Raw genomic sequence first — 23,465 nt, 5'->3', positions numbered from 1 at the left:
AACGTAACTTAGAAGACTAGTAAGTTTACTGTCCATACAATCACTACCTTATAATTAGTTTTTACCAGATATTGGGTATATTTACAATAAGATAACATTACTTAATCTAGAATCAAATTATAAGTACAAGTGTAACCTTCTCCATGTACTGAACGACCCCCGATCAATAGGACACCTACTACTCACTACCATAGCCTGTTAAAAAAAATTACTCATCACGGCGAATGCTTCACGAGGCACACTAGTTAATTAAGTTAAGTAGATATTTCTGTCAATGTAAAGGGTCTCGTTGAAAGGTCGACAACTTAGCAAATCATTTGGTGCACACTGTCATCGTTTTAGCTAATAAAACCTCTCATTTAGTAAAGTGTTGACCTGTTGACCTATGTTCGTGCCAATTGTTAGCAATTATTTTTCTATAGATTATTTGTTTACCAAATTTTATACGAAGTCAGAGTTTTTGTGATCTGTTGACAGGGGATGCTTACTCGCCCATGCCACCTGAAACCATCTTTGGTTTTTTAGAAGTCTTTGTTTGCTCTGCTTCCGAGTTGCTTTATTTCAATGGACTTTTAAGTTTAAGTGTTGTTGTTTTCTTATGTCATACATTTTTTTTTACAATATATATTTAGAAAAATTAACTTTGAAAATGCAAAACAATTCTTGATGTATGATTTATTAATGAACTATGATTCACATTAAATATTGAATATTTTTATAAGGTGTAAATGGTAAAAATAGATAAAAGTTGAGTTTTATATAATATCTAATGTGCGTGCTTTTAATGTGTTATATCTGAAATGAAAGACATTACAGGCTACTTATAAGGAAATTCAAGCACTCGCACATCTTAACCTTATTTTTTTGTAATTTTAAAAATGCTATACTGTCAAATGATATATGAACGATGCAGTAACATTATCATCTTGTTAAAAACAAGGATCATACTAAGATGATGACAATTAACTTTCAATGGATTAATGGATCGATACATCTAAAATATTGTGAAAAAAGTCATGTGACCCTGAATTGGGATTGTGAATCATTTTTCGTAATGCTTTTTCACTCAAAATATAGACGTATCTAACACATGTAAAACAATTTTTTAAACATTTATTTTCCTTTTTCAATGTGGGATATATAAGCAGTTAAGATTGTATATATTTTATTATTTATAAGGTAAACTTAAGGTATAGTTAACATTATTATTTGTCTAAGTATACAGTAACTTACTTGGGTAAGTTATAATTATAGGGACCCCCCCCCAAAAAAAAATACAACAGACTTGCAGATTGTAATGCATTTTACAATAAATCATTCAATAAAGCCCGAGGTCCATTACATTTCATAGAAATTGTGCTCCTGATAATATTGATTACATGTGAGATGCACTGTACATGTACGTGTATTCGTTCATTCAGAATGAATTTGAGTTGAATTTAACATTTAAGCGATTATTTAAGACTCAAAACCAAATGAATTCAAATAAAAACAATTCAAAGCTTCACTTTTATACGGAATTTGTTTCCTCAATATTTCTCTCTAAAAGTCTCTTCACATTTGATTCTGTAGAAGACAATCTGTCCTTAATACTGCTTATGTCTCCTTCTATCTTTTGGATATCGTCTTTTGTCGCCATTTGATTGGAAATGCTATTGAGTTTAGATAACATAACAGAAATGACGTCTCTTTTAGTCGCTTCATCTGTAAATTTCGATAAGCAGTTAAATGGGAGATCAAGTGCTTCAAACACTTTGTCTATGGGTGTTACCAAGCAAGTTCCATGGGACGTTTTAGCAACAGCTAAACCGATACACTTAAGAATAACAGGGCGTTGATGAGATATAAAATAAACGAAAGACCCAGAATCTCCGTAATCTAGAAAGGGTTCCCTTGAATCGGACGGCTGAGACAGATCGCAATGAGGAATTACCTCCATTTGTTTGAAAAGTGTTGTAGAGAATCTGTTCCCTACTTGTACGTCATAATCATGTATCCTTGCACAACTTCTTCCGATTTTCAAAGAACCAATTGTTAATCCACTTTTGGCTCCAATCTTTAACACCGAAGTTCGAAAATTGTGTTCACTGACTTGTTCTATCTCTCCGTTATCAAACCTTGGCAAATTGTTCTTAGAAAACCCTATAAAGCGAAATGAAAGTATTAAGATATGAAAATAAAAAAAGTGTTAATAGGAGTTATGCTATACATGTACGAGGGTTGATCCGAAATTAATGTCACATTGTCCAAATCTTTTATATTTGGCATTATAATATCAAATACAATATACCAAAAGATGCACAAATACAAATCTAATTAACATTGTATTGATTGTATATTGTTTAACGTCCCTCTCGAGAATTTTAACTCATATGGAGACGTCACCGTATGCCGGTAAAGGGCTTCAAATTTTGACCTTTACTTGGCACTCAGGGCCATTGAGCAGTGTGAGATCTTTATCATACCAACGCCTGTCGCTGACAGGGACCTCGGTTTTTAAGGTCTCAACCGAAGGACCTGCAACTTCTTCTTCAAAGTGCCGAGCGCATGGTGAAGGAACGGTGGCTACCCATTTTAACGACTAGGTCAGTCGCGGCCGAGATACGAACTCACGACCTTCCGGAGCGAGCGCTCTACCGACTAAGCTAACGTGAACGGTCCTCAGCCAGGAAGGATAACTCCTAAAATTAATATTTAATTTGAAATGCATCAAAATGAAGCTTAAAAATGAAATTTTTTTCATGCAACAATTTTCATTTTATTCATCTTTATAAGATTCAAGGTTTTTGAAAGTCTTAGAAAAGGTCTTTCAAAAGTTTATATTTGTACCCTATAAAAGGAAAAAATAATTACTACAATTTTAGAGAAATAAGATTTTTTTTAATCCAGCCTTAGATACTAAAGCTTATTACCATGAAATGAAATAAAAAGTGATTTGTGGTGCCTTGCAATGATAGCAAAAGCCTTATACACTATGTATTGTAGCATACATGACGGAAATAGAAGGCAAAAATACCAAATAACTATAAAAATCATGAAAAATTCCCTGAATGCCTGGATACTGATCATTGTTTATTCTAAAAAATATTTATTGATCAATTTGCAATTAGAAAATGTATTGCTGATATTCCAATTCGCTTTTTTGCAAAAATATTGAAGATTTGACATTTTTTCCTATGGAATATGATTAACTTTATCTTTAGCTTAAGAGAAATACTATTGATAAATTTACATAACTTTGTGCATTCATTTTATAAGACTCAGTATTTTTGATTACTCCACTGCTAATTCTATAGACCTGAGGATCGGACTACCTTAATCATGTTAAAAATGTTTATTTGAATTTATTTTATAGATGTTTACAACAAAAAGTATAGGGGTGTCGCCGCGTCACAACGGAACGTCACGTTTTAAAGTGTATTTTTTCGTAGAATAGAAAAGACAAACACATTAAAAAGATTTCAAAAAAGGCACCTAATCTAATATCTCTCTTTTTTTAAATACACAATTCAAGTCATTATCTAGTCTTTAATTGAAAATTAAAAGATGGCATTTGTATTTGTGATCAAAAATATTGTTGTTTTACTCTGTTGAATTGAACAAAGGGATTGTCGAAATTAAAAAAAAAAAAAAACGGCGCGTCGAGTTGTAATTAGTGTTGGCGACGAGTACCCGGTTAACCGGTTAACCGTCGAACGTTGCGAGTATCGGTTAGTAAAACTGCTATTCGGTTACTCGGGTAAAATAAATTCTACATAGTAAAGGCCTAGAAAATGAATGTTTTATCATTTATAGATGCATACTAACTTACACATTTCCCTAATTTTAGGTACCGTTAGACTTGATCTAGTGCATGGTTGTAGTGAATCAAATTGTTTTGATTAGTTTTCACAGTTTATATAATTGATAGCTTTGATTGCTTGGGGTATACATATTTTGAAGACCTGAGTTATAATTACCTCCTTTGATAATTTAACGAGATGCCGCCTCAGACATAATAAGCTTGGAGTTGTAACAAAAGAACAGCTGATTCAAAATCTGTTAAATCATCTAAGCTTAAATTATTCAGAAACCAGCGTTTTACTGGACACTCCACATATTAATTATTAATTATGGAGTATGTAAATAATTATTCTCTTTGATTGCGACATATTTTTGGAGCTGAAAAAGAAAGTGTAAAATGGTGATTGACGATGACGTATTTATTTGTCTTCTTTGTGTGCCGAATTCCCTATTAATTTTCTTTATTTTAAAGTCGTAAATCTTTGACAATATCGTGTCTGTGTATTGTAAATATAATGTCCCTATACAGTATATTTGTGCAATACTACTACCGATAAGTATAGAATAAGTTAAATAATAGATATTAATACTTTATCAAAAATCATCCGAGTAACCGGGTACTCGATCGGAAGATGAAGCGAGTAACCGGTTACTAAAAATCGTCCGACTTGCCAACAATAGTTGTAATGCATTTTTGCTTCAAAATATGGGAATCATCACTAGCGACAGTTACGTTAAGGTTTCGTCAAAGGTCAACATGTCTACAAAATTATTTTTACAATTGCTCAAAAACTATGTGTGGTATAGAGTCAAAACGTTTACAGTTTTTAAATATATCACTGATTAATAGATAGAAAGTATCACTTGATAACAATTTTTTGAGAAAAATTGCAACAGAAAATGTGCATATTTAAAGAAAAATGCACCGGCTTAATTCTGTCCTTTTCGTGAAAACCAATATTGTAGAAATAATATATTATGTTTATCAATGAGGGCAAGCTGGACATGAATAGTCTTTGAAAGGCTGTAATTGAAAGCATTACATGTACAAAGACAAGACCCCTATAGAATCCGCCATTTGCAGTGTACTTTTACTTTCAAGTCTTAACATTTGGACAAAATAAATAGGGAAAACAACTTTCCAGAGTTATCGATGTCCAACTTGCCCTTCATTTATAAACATATTTTGTTTCTGCGATGATGGTTTTCACTTAAAGCACAGAATTAATTAGATGTATTATTTGAAAATATATGCATTTTTAAGAAGAATTTTTCTCAATTAATATTATTCCAAGTATTTTTTTATCAAGTGATACTTTCAATCTGTTAATCAATTACAAATTTATAAACTGTAAAAGTTTTAACTTTATACCTTACATAGTTTTGGGGCTATTGTAAAAATAAATTTTTGGACAGGTTGACCTTTGACGAAACCGTAATCAATCAGACTCACAGAATAAAGAAATTTCTTTATAGATGTTTCCAGGAATTTTGAGCGGGTGATGAATCATTGAATGATCAGCTGAGGACAAGAAAACCATAAGATAGGAGATTGGACGGAAACGTTCAATGGTCCCTGACGTTGTCAAAAAAGACAGACGTATAGAGTAACATGTGATTTGAATTTTTAATTTGCCTTATTCTACTATATAAAATTTTGACAGAGGGCTTAATTATGAAAAGAGTGAGTCTATAGTGTTACCAAGAATTCTTAAAGAAAGTGAAATTGGTGAAAGTGCTTGCGAATCACAAATATATTTTTTTTAATGAAACGAACTGGAAACTCTTTAAAGTATGACGGCGCGTATCTGTCATATGACGTTATATTTAGGTGCGGCGACAACCATGAACGCACATTGTTTAAAATCCGATATGTTGGAAAGTATACATTATATTCCTGTGAATTTTGCAGGTCTGATACTGTATCCAAAAATGAAAAGAAATAGCACAGTGTCCGGAAAATTCATATCACAATAAAATTGACAAGGCAACAATGTTAGGACCGTTCAAAAATTACGCGAACTCTGCTATTATTTACTCTTACAGACGTCATATAATTATGAAATTTCACAGAAATATGTATCTTAAAGATTCCAAAAAATTTGTACCAAAATTTCTGTATTAAAAAAAAATTCTCCAAACATTATCGCTGTGATGATATCTCTGAACTGGAGAGGTACGGAGCACGATAAAGAATTTGAAACACAAACATGCGGTATCCAAAATTTAAACTCGTTAATTTTCAATAATTCGCGATATTTTTCGACAGTTTTCTCAAATGTATGTTTGTTTTGTTTTATCACTATGTATTAAGATTTTTTATATTTAGACATGATATTTAAAGTACTACAAAAAATAAACTGATTTTTCTCCGATGCAATTTTTGTGAAATTGACTGTGAAAATGACGTCTCCTGAATTGACGGAGCACCACACTTTTGTTAAATTATGTGTGATGCTCGTAAAAAGGTCAACATAAATCCAAAATATGCATAATAAAATATGAAGTAAAATAGGGTATTCGTGACATTTGTTTACAAATAGTAAATTGGAATTCTAGACCATTAGACCTCTTTAAATAGGCTGTACGAGAGGACGGGAAGAAGATTATCGACGAAAATCTAATCCGGACTGTAAAGAACTTGAATGAGAGTCACCAAAATCACACAATATCTCAAGTCTAAATCTCATATCGAAGTACTTGCTGTTTTTGGTTTTAAAGGTACTTGGACACAGATTTGAAGTTAATATTTCCTGTGAAATATTACGACCTGTATATTTTATAGCATTTCACATAAAAATAAATTAAAAATCTTATTTCATTCAAAAGTTATTAATACTTGATTTTTTTACGCGGGTTTGATTGACACATCCTTGCACTTTCACAAATTTTAATTTTTTCTTTACACTTAGGAAAAGTGGAAATCTTCTTGTGCATAAATGAAAAAATATTAAAACTATAATCCAGAAAATTTAGAGTACACATTTCCAAAAGTAAGACATACACACCGTATAGTGTCAGTCCGTGCAGTTGTGGTGAGTAGACTTAAACAATTGAACGCACTGTGGCAACGCACTTTGAAAAATTTTTGTAAAAGTGCCTTAAAATTTGGACAAAATCGACGCAAAAAAATTTTAAAAGTGCGTTAAGAGTGTACATCATTTTTACCATGTGGACATGTAAAGCACTTTGGAAAAATATGTATAAAACAAAATATCTTGACTTAGAGTTTAATATTTGAGAGAATATATATGTAATTATTATATCATTCGAGAAAAATGTTTATGCGTCCAGATCGAAAGATCCGAGGTGTATATTGTTTTTGTTCTGTCTGTCTGTCTGTTTGTCTGCAAACTTTAACCTTCACCAAAACTTTTGAACCATGAAGGGAAGAGACCTCATATTTGGTACACCTACTCCACTAATGAAGCTCTTTCAAATGACATCAAGGTCAATGACTTTGTGACCTTGACTGTGACCTTTATCCTAAAAATAGGGTTTTTGCGAACTTTAACCTTTGCCATAAATTTGGAAGCGTAAAAGATAGAAACTTCATATTTTGTATACATACAACACTTATTTAGCTTTTTTAAAAGACACCATGGTCAATAACCTTGTGACCTTGACTGTGACCTATACGCTAAATATAGATTTTTTTGACGGCAAACTTTCACCTTCGCCATAACTTTTGAACGAAGAAAAATATAGACTTAATATTTTGCATGCATACTACACTTATGAAGCCCTTTCACATGACACCAAGGTCAATGACCTTGGCTGTGTCTTATATGATAAAAATTAACCTTCACCATAACTTTTTAACCATGAAAGATAAAGACTTCATATTTGGTATGCATACTTCACTAATTAAGTTCTTTCAAATGACACCAAGATCAATGACCTTGTGACCTTAACTGTGACCTTTATGCTAAAAATACTTTTTTAAAAATATTTGTTGCCGCCAAATGCATAGTGTTTTCAAACACATCTTGTTAATTACATGCATTGATTAACCCTCTTCGAGAACAAGGAGAAGATGAGTATATAGCAGGTCTCTCAGACCAACTCTTTTTTACTTAGGTAGCAAATTGAAAGTGGAACAAAACCCCACCCCAAGGTAAGCCAAAATTTTAAATTCCTTTATTATGTAAATCTTTGCAAAACATATATGTGACAACCCCCCCCCCCCCCACGATACTGATGCCTATGCTACACCCAAATATATGTATTTAAACTTTCAATAAATTCAAGCTTACATTAAATGCACGTAAACTGGAAAAATTAAGCACAGTAAAAATATAAGAGAGAAAGAATTTTCAAGTATCGAAAAATCCAAATCGCTCACTTTCACATCCTGAAATAACCTTATCACTGAATAGTTATCCAAAAGGTTCAATTTATTTACAATGTATCATACATAAGATTTTCAAAAATATTGACCAAGCCATAAACATTATTTTTCAAAGTGCGTTAATATAGTCGATATCAACGCACTTTGAAAAGAAATTTTATTTTTTTCAAAGTGTGTAATTTTTCAAAGTGCGTTGTAACAACGCACCCGGTGAGTTGTAAAAATCAACAATAACAGAGCTCGTGCCCTGTTTACAAGAAATGTTTACTTTTAATGGGTGTGATCGATTTGCTAAACTATGTGCACAACACTGACGTCACAATGACGATACTTATGAAGAAGTTTTGCTTTATAACATTTCTACTCTGAATAAAGTTATTTTTCTGAATTAAAGTTTTAATATTTCTCATAATACATAACAAGATTGCCACTTTTCCTTAGTATTAAGAATAAAGTTAAAATTTGTGAAAGTGCAAGGATGTGTCGAACAAACCCGCAAAAAATAGCAAGTTTTAATCACTCTTAACCTGATAAATCACCTAAAAATTGAAATAAGTTTACAACATTTTGATATGAAATTTTGAAGACCGTGTAAGCACAGGGGATGCTCCTGGCGTGTAAAAATAGCTTTTTAGAAAAACATAAACGATATACTATAAAACTTTTAAAGTATATCGTTTACGTTTTTTTAATAAATATTTTTACACGCCAGGAGCAAGCCCCTGTGATATAAGTAAAAATTCTTTTCAATTATGTGTGACATTTTGCCCGATTATGTCGTCAAATATTTTTCTGTGCAACACGTCCGCGTAATTTTGATCAGCCCTTGTACATGAAATAATTATATATTTACAAATAATATAATTGTTGAGTCTCCCATATACTGAAGTTGAAATTAATTTAAATCCACATATTTATTTTGGAGATAAAGAAAAACACAGAACGTTGAATAAAAATATCAATATGAAATCATTAACCATTAGGATAAGTTTTAAAGTTCTGACGCAAAAAAAAAACTATCGGGACGCCACAAATTTTGAATATCAAAATGTTTTTACGTTTAATATGACCACAGAGATAAATATGTGATAAATTTAAACAATATATGACTGAATTTTTATAACGTTTTGATATTTACAGTACTTGCCTGTTTTCATTATTTGTTCAGTAGTGAACACTTTTGCAAAGTTTCCATCACACGGATATCGATATTGATCAGTAATTTCAACTAAAGCAGCATCGATGCTAACTTGACTTTCTTGTCCATGTTTGAATTTAGCTTTATGAACTTTTCCAAACTGTATACCATTTTTGTCTAAAACATTTACTTCTCGTCTCCTTACATACTCAGAGGTCTCTCCATCTTTCAACACATCAAATGGTAAAACAACATGCGCACATGTCAGAAAGCATTGTCGCTCTGGATTTTGCAACGTTACAAAACCTCCTAATGTACCAGTCGTTTTGGTATCTTCATTAACTATCCTTTCACTTACTTTAGCCTCATTTCCCGCGAAACATATTCGCAATATGTTTAATCGATGTCCTTTTATTTTCTTTGGAAAGGCGTCTTCTCCAATTGGTATCACTCCTTTTATATGGCAATGGATAACTATCGAAGGATTCATTTCTATTCTGGCATTAGTATTGTAACCAATAGAACGCACGTTAGATATATTTATTAATGAAATGTTGCTATGTTTGGTAAATAGGGAACTTATGTCTGGATCTGTAGGTTGAAAGCTCAAAGAGGTTACGGAATCATTTGTGTCATAAATCAGCAAACTTGATGCTTCGTTGCTACAGGTATTAGCACAACGTACAAGTATATTAAGTCCCCAAAATTTATCACCTAAGTTGCATTGTTTTGAAGACTGTGTCACTAGTATAACTGTATCAATGCCTCGGATCCTTTCATCTTGCCGACCCGCCCATATGTACAAAATATCGTTTTTGTTTTCAATAGATTTTAAGATTTTACTTTTCAGTTCTTTCATAATAACTCTACTAGCCAAACATTTTTCGGGTTTCTTTGTGCAGAAAACCTCACAGATTTGTGGCATATCTTCATCAGAGACAAATGACAAAGCATTTTCGATTTTACTTCCGTTACTCTCCTGAACACCCTGCCGAATCATTTTTATAATGACTTCTGAACTTGGAGGTGTCCCTTCGAAATTACTGCATTGCTGATGAGGTAGAAATACATGTAATTTAGCATTTCTTCCAAACCTGTTTTCGTGGTTTTTTCGGGAGTTACTTGTTCTATCGGCGTAAATACTTTTTCTACCTGAATATAATTAAAAGAAAACCGGGAATTTTTGCTTGCTCAGTTTGATAAGAATATGAATACACAATATAAGTAAATTAACTTCAGCAATGCTACACAACAATTACAATTAATTTTACTTTTTGAATCTAACTCGATGTTATTTAGGCATGTTATTTATTATCTAAACAACTTTGTTATTCCCTTTAAACTTGCTACACATACCCTGTAGCAACTTACTAATATCTAAATGTATTTGAATCATGATGTTTTGAAATTAATATAAACATACATGGTCATACTCCTAACAATAATGAACAAGAGGCCCACGGGCCTTATAGGTCACCTGAGTATCATGTAACAACTTTCCAGTGATTGTATTTGGTTCATGTTTTAATCCAAAAGCCATGAAATTCACAAATTTTGAAAGAGGCACCATTGCTTTTCAAAGCATTAATTTATTTTTAGTCAAAGTACCCCCCTGGTACCCCTGACCCAGCAGCCCTGAAATTATCTATTTTGAAAGAGGCCCCTTTCTTCATTATAAGGCCAGCATTTTTTTATGTTTAGGTTTAGTTATGAACATGAGAATAAAAAAGTCCCGAAGGAGAAGGAAATTTTTTTTTTTTTGATAAATCAATTATTAACATTTGTGCATTCTTTTTTTATGCTATCCTAATAGGCTCCTTACCACTGGACACATTATGCTTACAAATAGGAAAGTAGAACATTTAATTGCTTATTTCATCATCTGCCAGTTTGGGCCAATTATATAAATTTTGTGATGTTGATCAAAAAATATTTTTAAAAATCAATTCTTTAAAAGTCTTTCAATATATCTTCATTTTTTTAATATGTGTTATGTGAATGTGTAGACATTGTTCTAAAATTTACTGGATGCCTAAAATTATAATTCCTATCATAAAACAGACAGGGAGTATTGGGGAGTAGGGTGAACATTTTTTCAATTAAGTGTAAAATAATTTTTCTGGCTGAAACAAATGATACTACATGCCTGTATATATTTGTATATTCTTGCCTTTTAATAGTTGATTTTTTTTTTATTTCTTCAGGTTATTATTTATTTCTTCCTCAAATTGACTTCACTTCTCCCATAGTTTTATTCATTACATCTGATGCATAAGCAACCCTTTTCTGAAGAATGATGCTTAGACTGTAAGCTATAACAGAGACCTAAACAATGTCCCTGGCAATATGCAATAGCTACCATGGGCAGTTAAAAACCTGGGGAAGGAAAATAATTTACAGTTACTTTTGAAACGAATACATAATTATCTCACCAACATGTCATTGTGCAACAAAGTCGTCAGCATTTTATTTGTCCTTTGAACGGGTGAAACGTTTTGAATGGCACTCTTATCTTCTCAGATCTAGTTTAATTAACCTGCCGTTTCCTCGTAAAACCGGAAGTGCCAGTTCGCAAATTTGAAATCTCGAACCCGACTCAAATTTGTCATCGGAAAGAAAAAAAATGTTTCATTTTTTTCTGAAAATACAAAACCTTGAGCGGAGGGTTTGTAAAACTCAAAATAAAATACATCCTGGCCTTAAATATGAGGCACTCTTGCTTATCATAACTATGTACTTAGTTTGTTTATTTAATACCCAGGAGCAGAGAAGAAGATTTTCAAAAAATCCATGTATTTTCACTATATAATCAATAGAGCCCCGCCCTAACACCAGAACCCCTGACCCTGGGGCCATAAAATTCACAATTTTGGTAGAGGCACTCTTGCTCATCATAATTTCGAGGGCTGTTCAATAAATAATGTCCTGAACTATATAACATACATTACAGATATCATATGACATTAAACTTGACTTTCTCTCATTATTGAATCTTTCATGAATTTGTAACAGTTTATGTGACCACTTTTCATCACATAGTTTCATCGTGAGAAGCTGGGAAACAAGGAATTTTCGAGACACTGCATTATGAATGAATGGAAAAGAATTAGTAAACTAGTGTGAAAATAAAAGCTTCATTATAGCTGCCGTAAAACTTGTTAAAAATCCCAAAGAAATAATCACTGAAAAATATGACATTTACAGCAACCAATGCCTGTTTTATAGACAAAAGAGCAGGTGGATTTCAATGATAAAAAATTATATAATGGGCATCAAAAGTGTGTACCCTCCTTGCCAACAAAAATTATAATAACTTATGTACTGGTTGCCAAATTTCAACAAATAATATTTGATGATGTATGATTGACTTTAAGGCACATGGTAAATTTGATAGACATCATATCGGGAGTAGTTTACACTGTTTTTAAGAAACGTTTGACGGTAAAAAAGCTTAGTACTCAAAGGTCACCCTATATTTTGAAAAATGAGTGAACATGACAGCGTATACGAAATTCTTAACAATTATTTTAAAATATCAGTAATTTTAGTTATCCACGTTTGTTTTATTTTCAAACATATATTGGAACATGAATCTATTGAATAAAACCCTCAAAACAAAATTTACCATAAGATGTACTTGATAAAAAACGGCTAATGTCTGACAAGAGCACAGGTATTCAAGAGCACAAAGACAGATTTATATGTAATTTCTTAAAAATTAGTGGTATTGTTGTTCAAATTCCTATTCGGAGAGACAGTTTAATTTCTGGAGGTGTCTAGAAAGCAATTCTTTCGCAAAAAAATCAAAAGGTTTTTTAGAGGAAGGACCCAGAATCAGGAATCCATTACATTGAATTTCTTCAAGACAACCCGCATGCCCTGAAGAGTCAAGGGGTTTTCGGGATAAACAGAAAGTTAATGTTTTTTAACATTAACAATATTCGCCAGATCTTTGACCTTTTGACTTGTTTCTATTTCCAAACTTGAAAAAAACACCTTTCAGAGGGAAGAAACAAGTCCGGGAAATCATTGGATCTGCCATTTTCCAGTATACTAAGGGTCATACCCAAAATGAGTTCTAAAAACAATCAGAAATTGGATAAAAAAATGTTACGGACATGTATTTTACTTAAAAGAGATTAATTAGTAAAATCATGAAGACTAAATTATTGAAAAGCGTCATTTCCTTCTTTCTGAGCACCGAGGACATTATTTATTGAACAGCCCTCGTATGTACTTAGTTGGTTTATTTAATACCCAGGAGTAGAGAAGAAGATTTTCAAAGAAATAATGCATTTTCACTACCTACTTATTTAGCCCCACCCTAGCACTAGAACCCCTGACCCCAGGGCCATGAATTTCACAATTTTGGTAGAGGACTCATTGCTGATTACAATCATGCAAACAGTTTGACTGCTTGTTGTCTATGAGTAAAGAAGATTTTTAAAGATTGCATTAATTTTTGTGGTTTTGGCCCCACCCCTCAGGCCCCAGGGGGACAGGGATCATGAAATTCACAATGTTTGTTCCCCTTCACCCATAGATGCTTTGTGCCAAATTTGGTTGAAATTGGTTCAGTGGTTGCAGAGAAGAAGCTGAAAACGTTCAAATGTTAACACACGACGCACGACGAACGACGCAAGACGACGGACGAAAACGGATAGCAATAGGTCACCTGAGTTTACTCAGGTGACCTAAAAAAAATAGAAATTAAGGTTCCTTCGTACTGGAATTCTGATATCTACAGTTCTTGTCTTTTAAGAACTGTTGAAAATTAATTTACAATCAGAAAAATGTTATTAGTAATGTATTTTTTGGCTGCATAAATATTCTTAACAAAAGACTGAATCTGTGTTTGCAGCTTTATAACTTTAAACTTTAACAGTCTTGAATTTTCAGGAAAAAAATTGCCTTTCATTTACAAAAACCTTCAAAAGAGCTTGGTTCACTTTATGCATAAAATGGCCCGGTAGATATGTAAATTAATTGATTAATACTTGATATTCCATTTGAAGCATGAAATTAAATCAAAGAATTTAAGCGAATTTAAGTGTTTCATCTTGTGCATGTCTTGTGAGGCTCCATAATACACAATGATCATTCTGTCTATCGCCCTTTCAAACGGAGAGTTAAATCGTAGTAAATTAATGCGACGTAAACTAATGCAAGTTAAAATAGTGCGAATTAAACTGAGTTCACACGACAGCTAAATCGAATTAAACTAATGCGAATCAAATTTTATACTTCTCGAGTCAGACTTAGGAAGACTATTATGGGGTCATTTGCAAATCACGTCACCTTATGAAGAAGCCGATCAATTTGACATATTGTGAAAGTGTCTGTGAATTAGCTTCGCTTAGCGTTCACATGGAGAATTTAATGCGAATTAGAAGTAAAATTTTGATTCGCATTAGTTTACTTTGCATTAGCTGCCATGTGAACGCAATTTAATTCGAATTAGTTTGATTAGCATTAGTTTACTTCCCATTAATTTACTGCGAATTAAACTCGACGTGTGAAAAGGGCATTAATGATCGGTAAATTAATTCGAATTAAACTAATTCGCATTAAATTCTTCGTCACTCTGAACGTTAAGCGAAGCTAACGAAATAAATGCTCCGTGTGAACAGGGCATATCTTGTCTGGCTTAACGATATATTCAAGAGTATGAAATGATACATGTAAAATGTACGGAAACGTATAACCGTACTACGGAAACGTATAATCGCCTCGTGATGTTGTTTTAGAACGCGATACTATGATATAACAAGCTAATTCAGAGAATTCGTGTCCCCCGCTTAGGCAAAAAGTCGGCTCCCCCTCCCTTTATATGGAATTTTTATCACACTGTAATGATGATTTTATAACCTCATAAATTTTTCATTTCACATGCTGAATACTATCATTTTGTAAAAAAAAAAAGTATTTAAAAAAAAAAAGAAAAAAAAGAAAGGTGCGACCGAGATTCGATCCCGGGACCTCTCACACTTGAAGCGAGAGACATAACCGTTAGACCACGGAATCGCTTCACGTCGTGTGAAGTATATGCAGAAGTGAAGTCACATACATGTATATATTCATGTTTTCATGTTCGGTATTCTCAAAATCTTACACAATCCATGGTGTTTGATTTATTTAGCCTTTATTTAACAGTTCTAATAGATGTAATAAGAACATAAAGTTCTCCTCATAACCCTCCTCATGCCCCTGCGCTAAAAATAGCGACATGTAATACTATAAATACTAATAAAACAAACGGGGCGGGGCACTTTGAGAGGGGCGAGAGACGTCCTAGGGAGTTTTGATATAAAATTACATTGCATAAGCTCAAAATCTTCTTGAAATATCGCCCGGAAATAATAGTATTACACACAGACAGAATGTATAAATTTACGACCTTGAACTTTGACCTTTTGACCTCAAAATCAATAGAGGTCTTCATTAGGCCACAGGAAGTTGTTATATAAAATTTCATTGCAATAGCTCAAATGGTTCTAGAGATATCGTGTGGAAACGAAAGTGTTTTAACAGACAGAATTTGCTTATTTATGACCTTGACCTTTGACCTTTTGACCTCAAAATCAATAGGCGTCTTCTTTAGTCCACAGGGAGTTGTTATGCTAAATTTCATTGCAAAAGCTCAAAGGGTTCTCGAGATATCGTGTGGAAACGAAAGCGTTACAGACAGACAGAAAGACGGACGGACGGACGGACGGACGGACAAACCCAAATTAATATCCCCCACTTTTCAAGCGGGGGACAAAAATGTTGTCAAATACAGTTACTTCAAGGTTTGGCGACATAATTATGACAACAATCTCTAATGAATAATACTTTTCTGATATGTTTTAGATAAATCTATACGCTTTGATATATCAAAGTTGAATTCCTAAATGTCGCACTAAAATAATGGGTAAAAATTAAGCCGCTAAAATTAAATATCACAGACAGTAGTGCAACATAACATATACGAAGACTTCGCGTTGACGACTAGATTTTATCAAAGAGGAAATTCAGCAAAATGTGAACGACTTGTTACATCAGATTTATTAATATAACGTATTGCATTTCATCGATGTCCGATTTATAAATAAAATAATTAAAATTGTTTTAGCACTAATTGCAGGCCCGTAGTGCATGTCTAGACAATGCTTTCCTCTTTTTCTGAGTGTGTGCTTTTCTTAGGACTCGGGACACTCTTTAAAAACCGTAGCTACGTGCCTGATTTTTATTCTCCTATATTAAGTATTTAAAAAAAAAATAATTTTAACAAGCTAATTCAGAGAATTCGTGTCCCCCGCTTAGGGAAAAAGTCGGCTCCCCCTGACTGAATTTGTAGAATTATTAAATGTATACATGTATACTGAAGGAAATAAAATACATGTATGTCAATATTCATACAAAGATTTGATTGCTTATTCTTTATTATGTGTATAGAAGATTTTTTTATAAGGAATATTATTTATCACACTGTAATGATGATTTTATATCCTCATAAATTTTTCATTTCACATGCTCAATACTATCATTTAGTAAAAAAAAAAAGTATTTACAAAAAAAAAAAAAAAAAAAATGAAAGGTTCGACAGAGATTCGATCCCGGGACCTCTCACATTTGAAGCGAGAGACATAACCACTAGACCACGGAGTCGCTTTATACAGACAGAAGTATATGCAGAACTGAAGTCACATACACGTATATATTCATGTTTCTCAAAATTTTACACAATCCATGGTGTTTGATTTATTTAGCTTTTATTAAACAGTTCTAATAGATGTAATAAGAACATAAAGTCCGCCGAGAACCTGTTTTATACGCAATAACTCTCCTCATGCCCCTGCGCTAAAAATAGCGCCATGTAATACTATAAATACTAATAAAACAAACGGGGCGGGGCACTTTGAGAGGGGCGAGAGACGTCCTAGGGAGTTTTGGTATAAAATTACATTGCATAAGCTCACAATCTTCTTGAAATATCGCCTGGAAATGATAGTATTACATACAGACAGAATGTATAAATTTACGACCTTGAACTTTGACCTTTTGACCTCAAAATCAATAGGGGTCTTCATTAGGCCACAGGGAGTTGTTATATAAAATTTCATTGCAATAGCTCAAATGGTTCTCGAGATATCGTGTGGAAACGAAAGTGTTTTTACAGACAGAATTTGCTTATTTATGACCTTGACCTTTGACCTTTTGACCTCAAAATCAATAGGGGTCTTCTTTAGTCCATAGGGAGTTGCTATGCTAAATTTCATTGCAAAAGCTCAAAGGGTTCTCGAGATATCGTGTGGAAACGAAAGCGTTACAGACAGACAGAAAGACGGACGGACGGACGGACGGACGGACGGACAAACCCAAATTAATATCCCCCACTTTTCAAGCGGGGGACAAAAATAAAAATCTAGAATTTCATGCTGTCGGTGATTGCAATGTTTTTTCTTAGAATAAACAAAAAGAAATTTGCAGTTTTTACAGTGTTATAAATCTCTATGTATACACTGAACCAAACTTCTAAGTGTTCACCTAACATTTCTCAAGTTTTAAAGAACAAATGCATTTAATTAATAATTTCTTTAATTCATGGTTAATGATGCATATTTAAGTTCGATGTTGCGTAGATTTCATGTAAGTATCTCGTCAGAATTTTTAAGCAAAGTGTCAAGGAAATGATGTACCCTCAAAATGAAAATTCACACAAAAAATCTCTATGGAATAAGACCACCACTCGCTCTAATTACTACGAGACAATTTTTACTGTTGGATACCATGTACCCCAGAATAGGAGATTTGGCCATTTGCTGCCACACCTACTGCATAGATCTTTCCAAACCGTTGAAATTGTGTGGAGGGGGGGGGGCTTTGACATTTCTGATTAAAATCCCAAATGTGTTCAATGAGATTCAGATCCGGGAATGTGACAGCGTGTCATCACACAGATGCCTTTTGGTCAATATCCTAGGGTGTTTAGCACGTAAGTGCACCGCCTTAAGAATGATTCAGACTGCTTGAGCTAGTATAAGACTGTCACAAGCACCAATTTCTTATCATTTTCATACGATTGAAATTGTTTGTTTTTATGTTTCTAAGATTGTTTCAGGACAATTTGACACTCTTTGATCCTGGTGTGATGCGAAATTTTGGCATCAGACGAAGATCAAGGTCACTTCCGGTTTGCTTAAATTTTGTCTAAAACTTTCAAATTGTGATAAATTGGCGATTATAAATGATGCAAAGCCTATAGAACAATGTGTTTGAATGGGTTTTGATACAGGTTGTTAATTTTTAAAAGTAATATCAAGGACAATTAAACACTAAAATAAAAGTGAGTAAAACGTGGTGCAAGGATGGTCCAGATATCAACATTTTAACGGCTCTCCCTTCATTATCAGTGGTCATTTTGCCAATGTTTTGTGTTTCTTAGTGAAACCAGTTTTCAAAATTTGATAATGATCACAAAAAGATGCTAATTACACAAAACGCACGCCGCAAAGTACAGATTTATTGTTTTAAAGCTTCGTTACGGAACATTGGTTTTCATCGGTGATATTTTATTTTCTTACTACAATTGTTGAGAAGACTCATTTGTTGTAATTATTTGAAAATATCATACTATTCTATAAAGTATTTTTAAAATAAATACATTTTTTAAAGTGAACACTTACAAGTTTTGTTAAGTGTATGCCTTTTTTAAATATTCTCAAAGAGCAACTTCATTTATTAAATGTATATGATTGTATAAATTATAAAAAAAAAATGTGTCTGTGACAGCACTAACTAATGAGCTTGTGTGTTATCCTTAAAAAGAAGGAGGACAAAATGCAAATTATTTCATTCATTTTATCAATCTACACATACTGTTAAAATATAGAGTATTTGCAGACGTGCGCTCGATTTTTTCCAATTGAATTATCAAAGAAAATATACAACTTTCTTGAAATTATGAATTTACAATATTTTGAGGTCATATTCAATGCATGGCATCACATCAGTCGAAAATATTAAATGGCTATATGTCTGCATAGTATGTTCTCCAAGCTAAGAACAATATTAAAGATATCGCTATCACAGTTTGCATTGAATAGTGGAAAAGTATTACCAAATATAGTGACTGTCCTTTGAAGCAACATTCATAATATTTTTATTTAGGGAAGAGCCTGCAAGATATCGTATGAATATTTAAAATAATTTATTTAAATCAGACTTTAATTTAGTGCAAAACGTTATAATTAGGATAAAATTCATTTTCTCCTTGTATGTCCTCATCTTAATGTAAAAAGATTTAAACTCACTAATATTTGTAAAATTTAATGTTAAAAATTTCAGTCTCTATTTTATGATAATCAATTTTATTGGATCATGACTGATGAAGATTGAAGACCCTGACGTCCTTAGATCAATTGCTAGATTCCATGGTAATCTACCTTAATTGAGGATATTTTGATATGCATATATGTAATTTTTTCCCAGTTTCTTGCCTTTGACTATAATATTATTATAACATATATACATTACATGTACGTATATTCAGTATATCTCTTATATACATTTTCATCAACTGCTCTTATTATATGTAAGATCATGTTTGTTCTATCAATTGGATCCCCCTCCTTCTTTTGATTGTAAATGATTTTTGCTCCTCCAAGGACTGATAAGATCTTGTATCATGTATAAATTGATGTTACAAGTCGTTCGAATTTTGTTGCATTTTTCTCTTTGTTTAAATCGAGTCGCCTAAGCGAAGTCGTCATATATGTTATATTGCACTTATGTCTGCGATATTTATTTTTAGCGGCATAATGTTTACACATTATTTTATATGCAACATTTAGGAATTCAATATGGATATATAAAAGCGTATAAATCGTCTAAAACATATCAGAAAAGTATTATTCATAAGAGATTATTGTCATAATTAAATCGTCAAACCTTGAAGTATTTGTATTTGACAACATTTTTTTATCATAATATTGCGTTTTAAAACAAGAACACGAGGCGGTTATACGTTTCTCAAAATGTTAAAAGCTTGTAATGCCCTGTTCACACGGAGAGTTTAATTTGAATTAAACATAAGGTTACTGCGCATTAGCTTCGCTTAGCATTTACATGGAGAATGTAATGCAAATTAGTTTAATTCGAATTAATTTACTGCGCATTAGATTACTTCGCATTAGCTCTGTGTGAACGCTAAGTGAAGCTAATTTGAATTAAATTTTAACGCATGCGTAAGGCCAGAATTTAGTCACAGGACACACGTTGGTGGCTAGTTATAGGTAACCGCGCTATATTTGGTTCAAAAATCAGGAAAAAGTATGATAATCACTAAATGTATACCTGTAGCCACTATGATTATCATATCAAATGGATGGCACTGCATACATGACGTGATTTACAAATGACGTAATTATAGCCTTACTGAATAGTCTTTTTGTATAATAAAATTTTAATTCGTATTAGTTTACTTTGCATTAATGTACTGCGAATTAAACTCTCCGTGTGAACAGGGCATTAGAATATATTTTTATACCGGATGAAAATGAAGAATGTGTTTCCTCAAAACTGTCACTATCAGAAATGCTACTATCAGGTGTAGTTGGTCGCTCAGAAAAGGCACTATCAGACGAGAATGATTGCAAGGATGCAAATGGTCGCTTAGTAAAGGTACTTTCAGACAAAGATGCATCTGGTTGCTCAGTAATGGTACTATCAGGCAAAGATGGTCGCTCAGTAAAGGTACTATCAGTCGATAATGCATTTAGTCGCTCAATAAAGGTACTTTCCGGCGAGGATAGTCGCTCAGTAACGGTACTATCAGACGAGGATGGTCGCTCAGTAAGGGTACTATCAGACGAGGATGGTCGCTCAGTAAGGGTACAATCAGATGAGGATGGTCGCTTAGTAAGGGTACTATCAGACGAGGATGGTCGCTCAGTAAGGGTACTATCAGATGAGGATGGTCGCTCAGTAAGGGTACTATCAGACGAGGATGGTCGCTCAGTAAGGGTACTATCAGATGAGGATGGTCGCTCAGTAAGGGTACTATCAGATGAGGATGGTCGCTCAGTAAGGGTACTATCCGATGAGGATGATCGCTCAGTGAAGGTACTATCAGACCTGTGTTGTTGCTCAGTAAAGGGGCTTTCAGGCGTGGTTGGTGGCTCATGATCAGTGTAGGTACTCTCAGTCGTATTTGGTCGCACAGTAAAAGCACATTCCGGCGTGTTCGATCGCTCAGTAAAGGTACTATCGAGGGAGTTTAGTCGCTCAGTAAGGGCACTTTTAGTCGTCTTTGGCCGCACAATACTTTCAGGCGTGGTTGGTCTTTCAGTAAAGGAACTTTCGAGCGAGTTTGGTCGCTCAGTAAGGGCACTTTCGGGCGTGTTTACTCGCACAGTTAAGACTTCCGGCGTATTCGGTCTCTCAGTAAAGGCATTTTTTGGCGTGATTAGTCGCTCAGTAATGGAACTTTCAGGTTTGTTTGATCGTTCACTAAAGGCACTTTCAGTCGTGTTTGATTGCACAGTGAAGATTCTTTCAGTCGTGTTTTGTCGCACAGTAAAGACGCTTTCAGGCGCGTTTTGTCGCTCAGTAAAGATATTTTCAGTCGTGTTTAGTTTCTCAGGCGTGTTAGATGGTAATGATCTTGTGTACTATTAAATAAAATCATATGTAAGGATATTTAACACCTGTCATCTGTGCTTGGATATGATTTTAAGAGTCAATTAAGTACGAGAACCGTTCAAAAATTACGCGGACAATTATTTACTCGTACAGAAGTCATATAGTTATGAAATTTTAGAATATGTATCTTAAAGATTCCAATAATCTCCTTAAATTATCGCTGTGTTGATAACGCTGATGCAGAGGCACGGAGCACGACCAAAACATTGAGACAAAAGCATGCGGAATCAAAAATTTAAGCCATTAATTTTAATTTTTTCGGCAATTTTCTCAAATATATCTTTATAATGTTCTATTATTATGTATTTAGATTTCTGACGTGATATTTAAATTGCTAACAGAAATATAGTGATTTTTCCCGATGCGATACCTGTGAAAATGACGTCACCTGAATTGACGGAGCACCACACTTTTGTTAAATTATGTGTGATGCTCGAGATTTCGCCAAAATAGATCCAAAATATGCAAAACAAAATGTGTAGTAAACTAGGGTATTCATGACATTTTCCATAATTAGCAAAATGGAATTATAGACCGTTAGCTATAGACCTCTGTCTGTAAAAAGGCTATACGGGAGGGCAGGAAGAAGATACATATGTAATAGACGAAAGCTTTATCCGGACTGTAAGGTATTTATCACAAGTACCGCACAGCTTTTAGTTTTGAAAAATTTGCTGCTCCATAGTACACGTCTGTCCTGATAAATCAACCAAAATTGATATGAAATCTTTAAGAGTGAGATTCTTTTTATATTATGTGTGACATCTTACCTGATTATTTCGTCAAATATTTTTACTGTGCAACAAGTCCGCGTTATTTTTGAACGGCCCTCGTACATGTCGGAAAAAAGAATATACGTATATTGAGAATGCAAAAAAAGTTTTACAGAAAACTAATTTCATCTTATATACATTTTTTGAAAACACTAATACTTTATCTATTCTAGTTCAAGTGAAATTCCTGTTACCCCAGGCTTTTGACGACTGGGTAATCCACCCATTGTATGCTGCTCCTCTGTTGAACTCCTTCACTTGAGTTTAATAAATCTGCAATCGAATCAGAGATTATAGAGTTCACCTTAACGGTTTTTGTATCTAAATAAGACAAAGTCCCACATTAAACTAATACTGCCATTATATTCAGAAGGGAGACGGGGTATTTTTTAGTGAGCTCATTGCTCACAGTACATCTAGTTTAAATTATCGTTTATTAAAGATTTCAAGAGATTCATATGAGAAAGTAAATTTTCATGTTTCTGAACAAATTTTAAAATCTATCGTAAACTAAACAGACCCTATGTTTTATATACAGGATACTGCCTACTATTGCCATAATGGCTATACTAAAGTAATTTTAGTTGGTTAAGCCTTTACACCTCATTTGAGGTAAGATTGATTGTAATTGATTGTATGTATTTGTTTATTTTGTCTTTATGTATGTTCGGCATGTTTCATGTTGTGGGAGTACTATTTTCTTTTATGTTTGTTTTATTTGAAAAAAGTTAAGAAG

At 33.2% G+C, this 23,465-nt stretch overlaps 1 protein-coding gene across 1 annotated transcript; it reads right to left on the bottom strand.

Annotated features, from left to right (window-relative positions):
• Positions 1-1,510: 1,510 nt before the first annotated feature.
• On the bottom strand, positions 1,511-23,006 carry LOC134269647 (uncharacterized). The gene is made up of 3 exons (XM_062751850.1): positions 22,924-23,006; positions 20,803-21,925; positions 1,511-2,142 (listed from the first exon to the last, which is right to left on the bottom strand). Exons 1-3 carry the CDS (start codon positions 22,954-22,956, stop codon positions 1,511-1,513), a joined length of 1,788 nt encoding a protein of 595 aa, XP_062607834.1. The 5' UTR covers positions 22,957-23,006.
• Positions 23,007-23,465: the final 459 nt, after the last annotated feature.

The sequence above is a fragment of the Saccostrea cucullata genome, unplaced genomic scaffold, assembly GCF_032062105.1.
Source record: "Saccostrea cucullata isolate Sc308-1 unplaced genomic scaffold, CSIRO_AGI_Scuc_v1 ctg1148, whole genome shotgun sequence".
NCBI lineage: Eukaryota > Metazoa > Mollusca > Bivalvia > Ostreida > Ostreidae > Saccostrea > Saccostrea cuccullata.
The sequence above is the reverse complement of the archived record's forward strand: the minus strand, read 5'-3'. Positions and strand labels throughout refer to the sequence as shown.

Excerpts from the sequence above, each read along its gene's own strand:
- LOC134269647 (XM_062751850.1), bottom strand. The coding sequence starts at position 22,956 with ATGGGTGGATTACCCAGTCGTCAAAAGCCTGGG. Across the intron at positions 21,926-22,923 it reads CCAGTCGTCAAAAGCCTGGG|TACACAAGATCATTACCATC; the intron begins GTAACAGGAATT and ends TTTATTTAATAG. Across the intron at positions 2,143-20,802 it reads ACATTCTTCATTTTCATCCG|GGTTTTCTAAGAACAATTTG; the intron begins GTATAAAAATAT and ends TTCGCTTTATAG.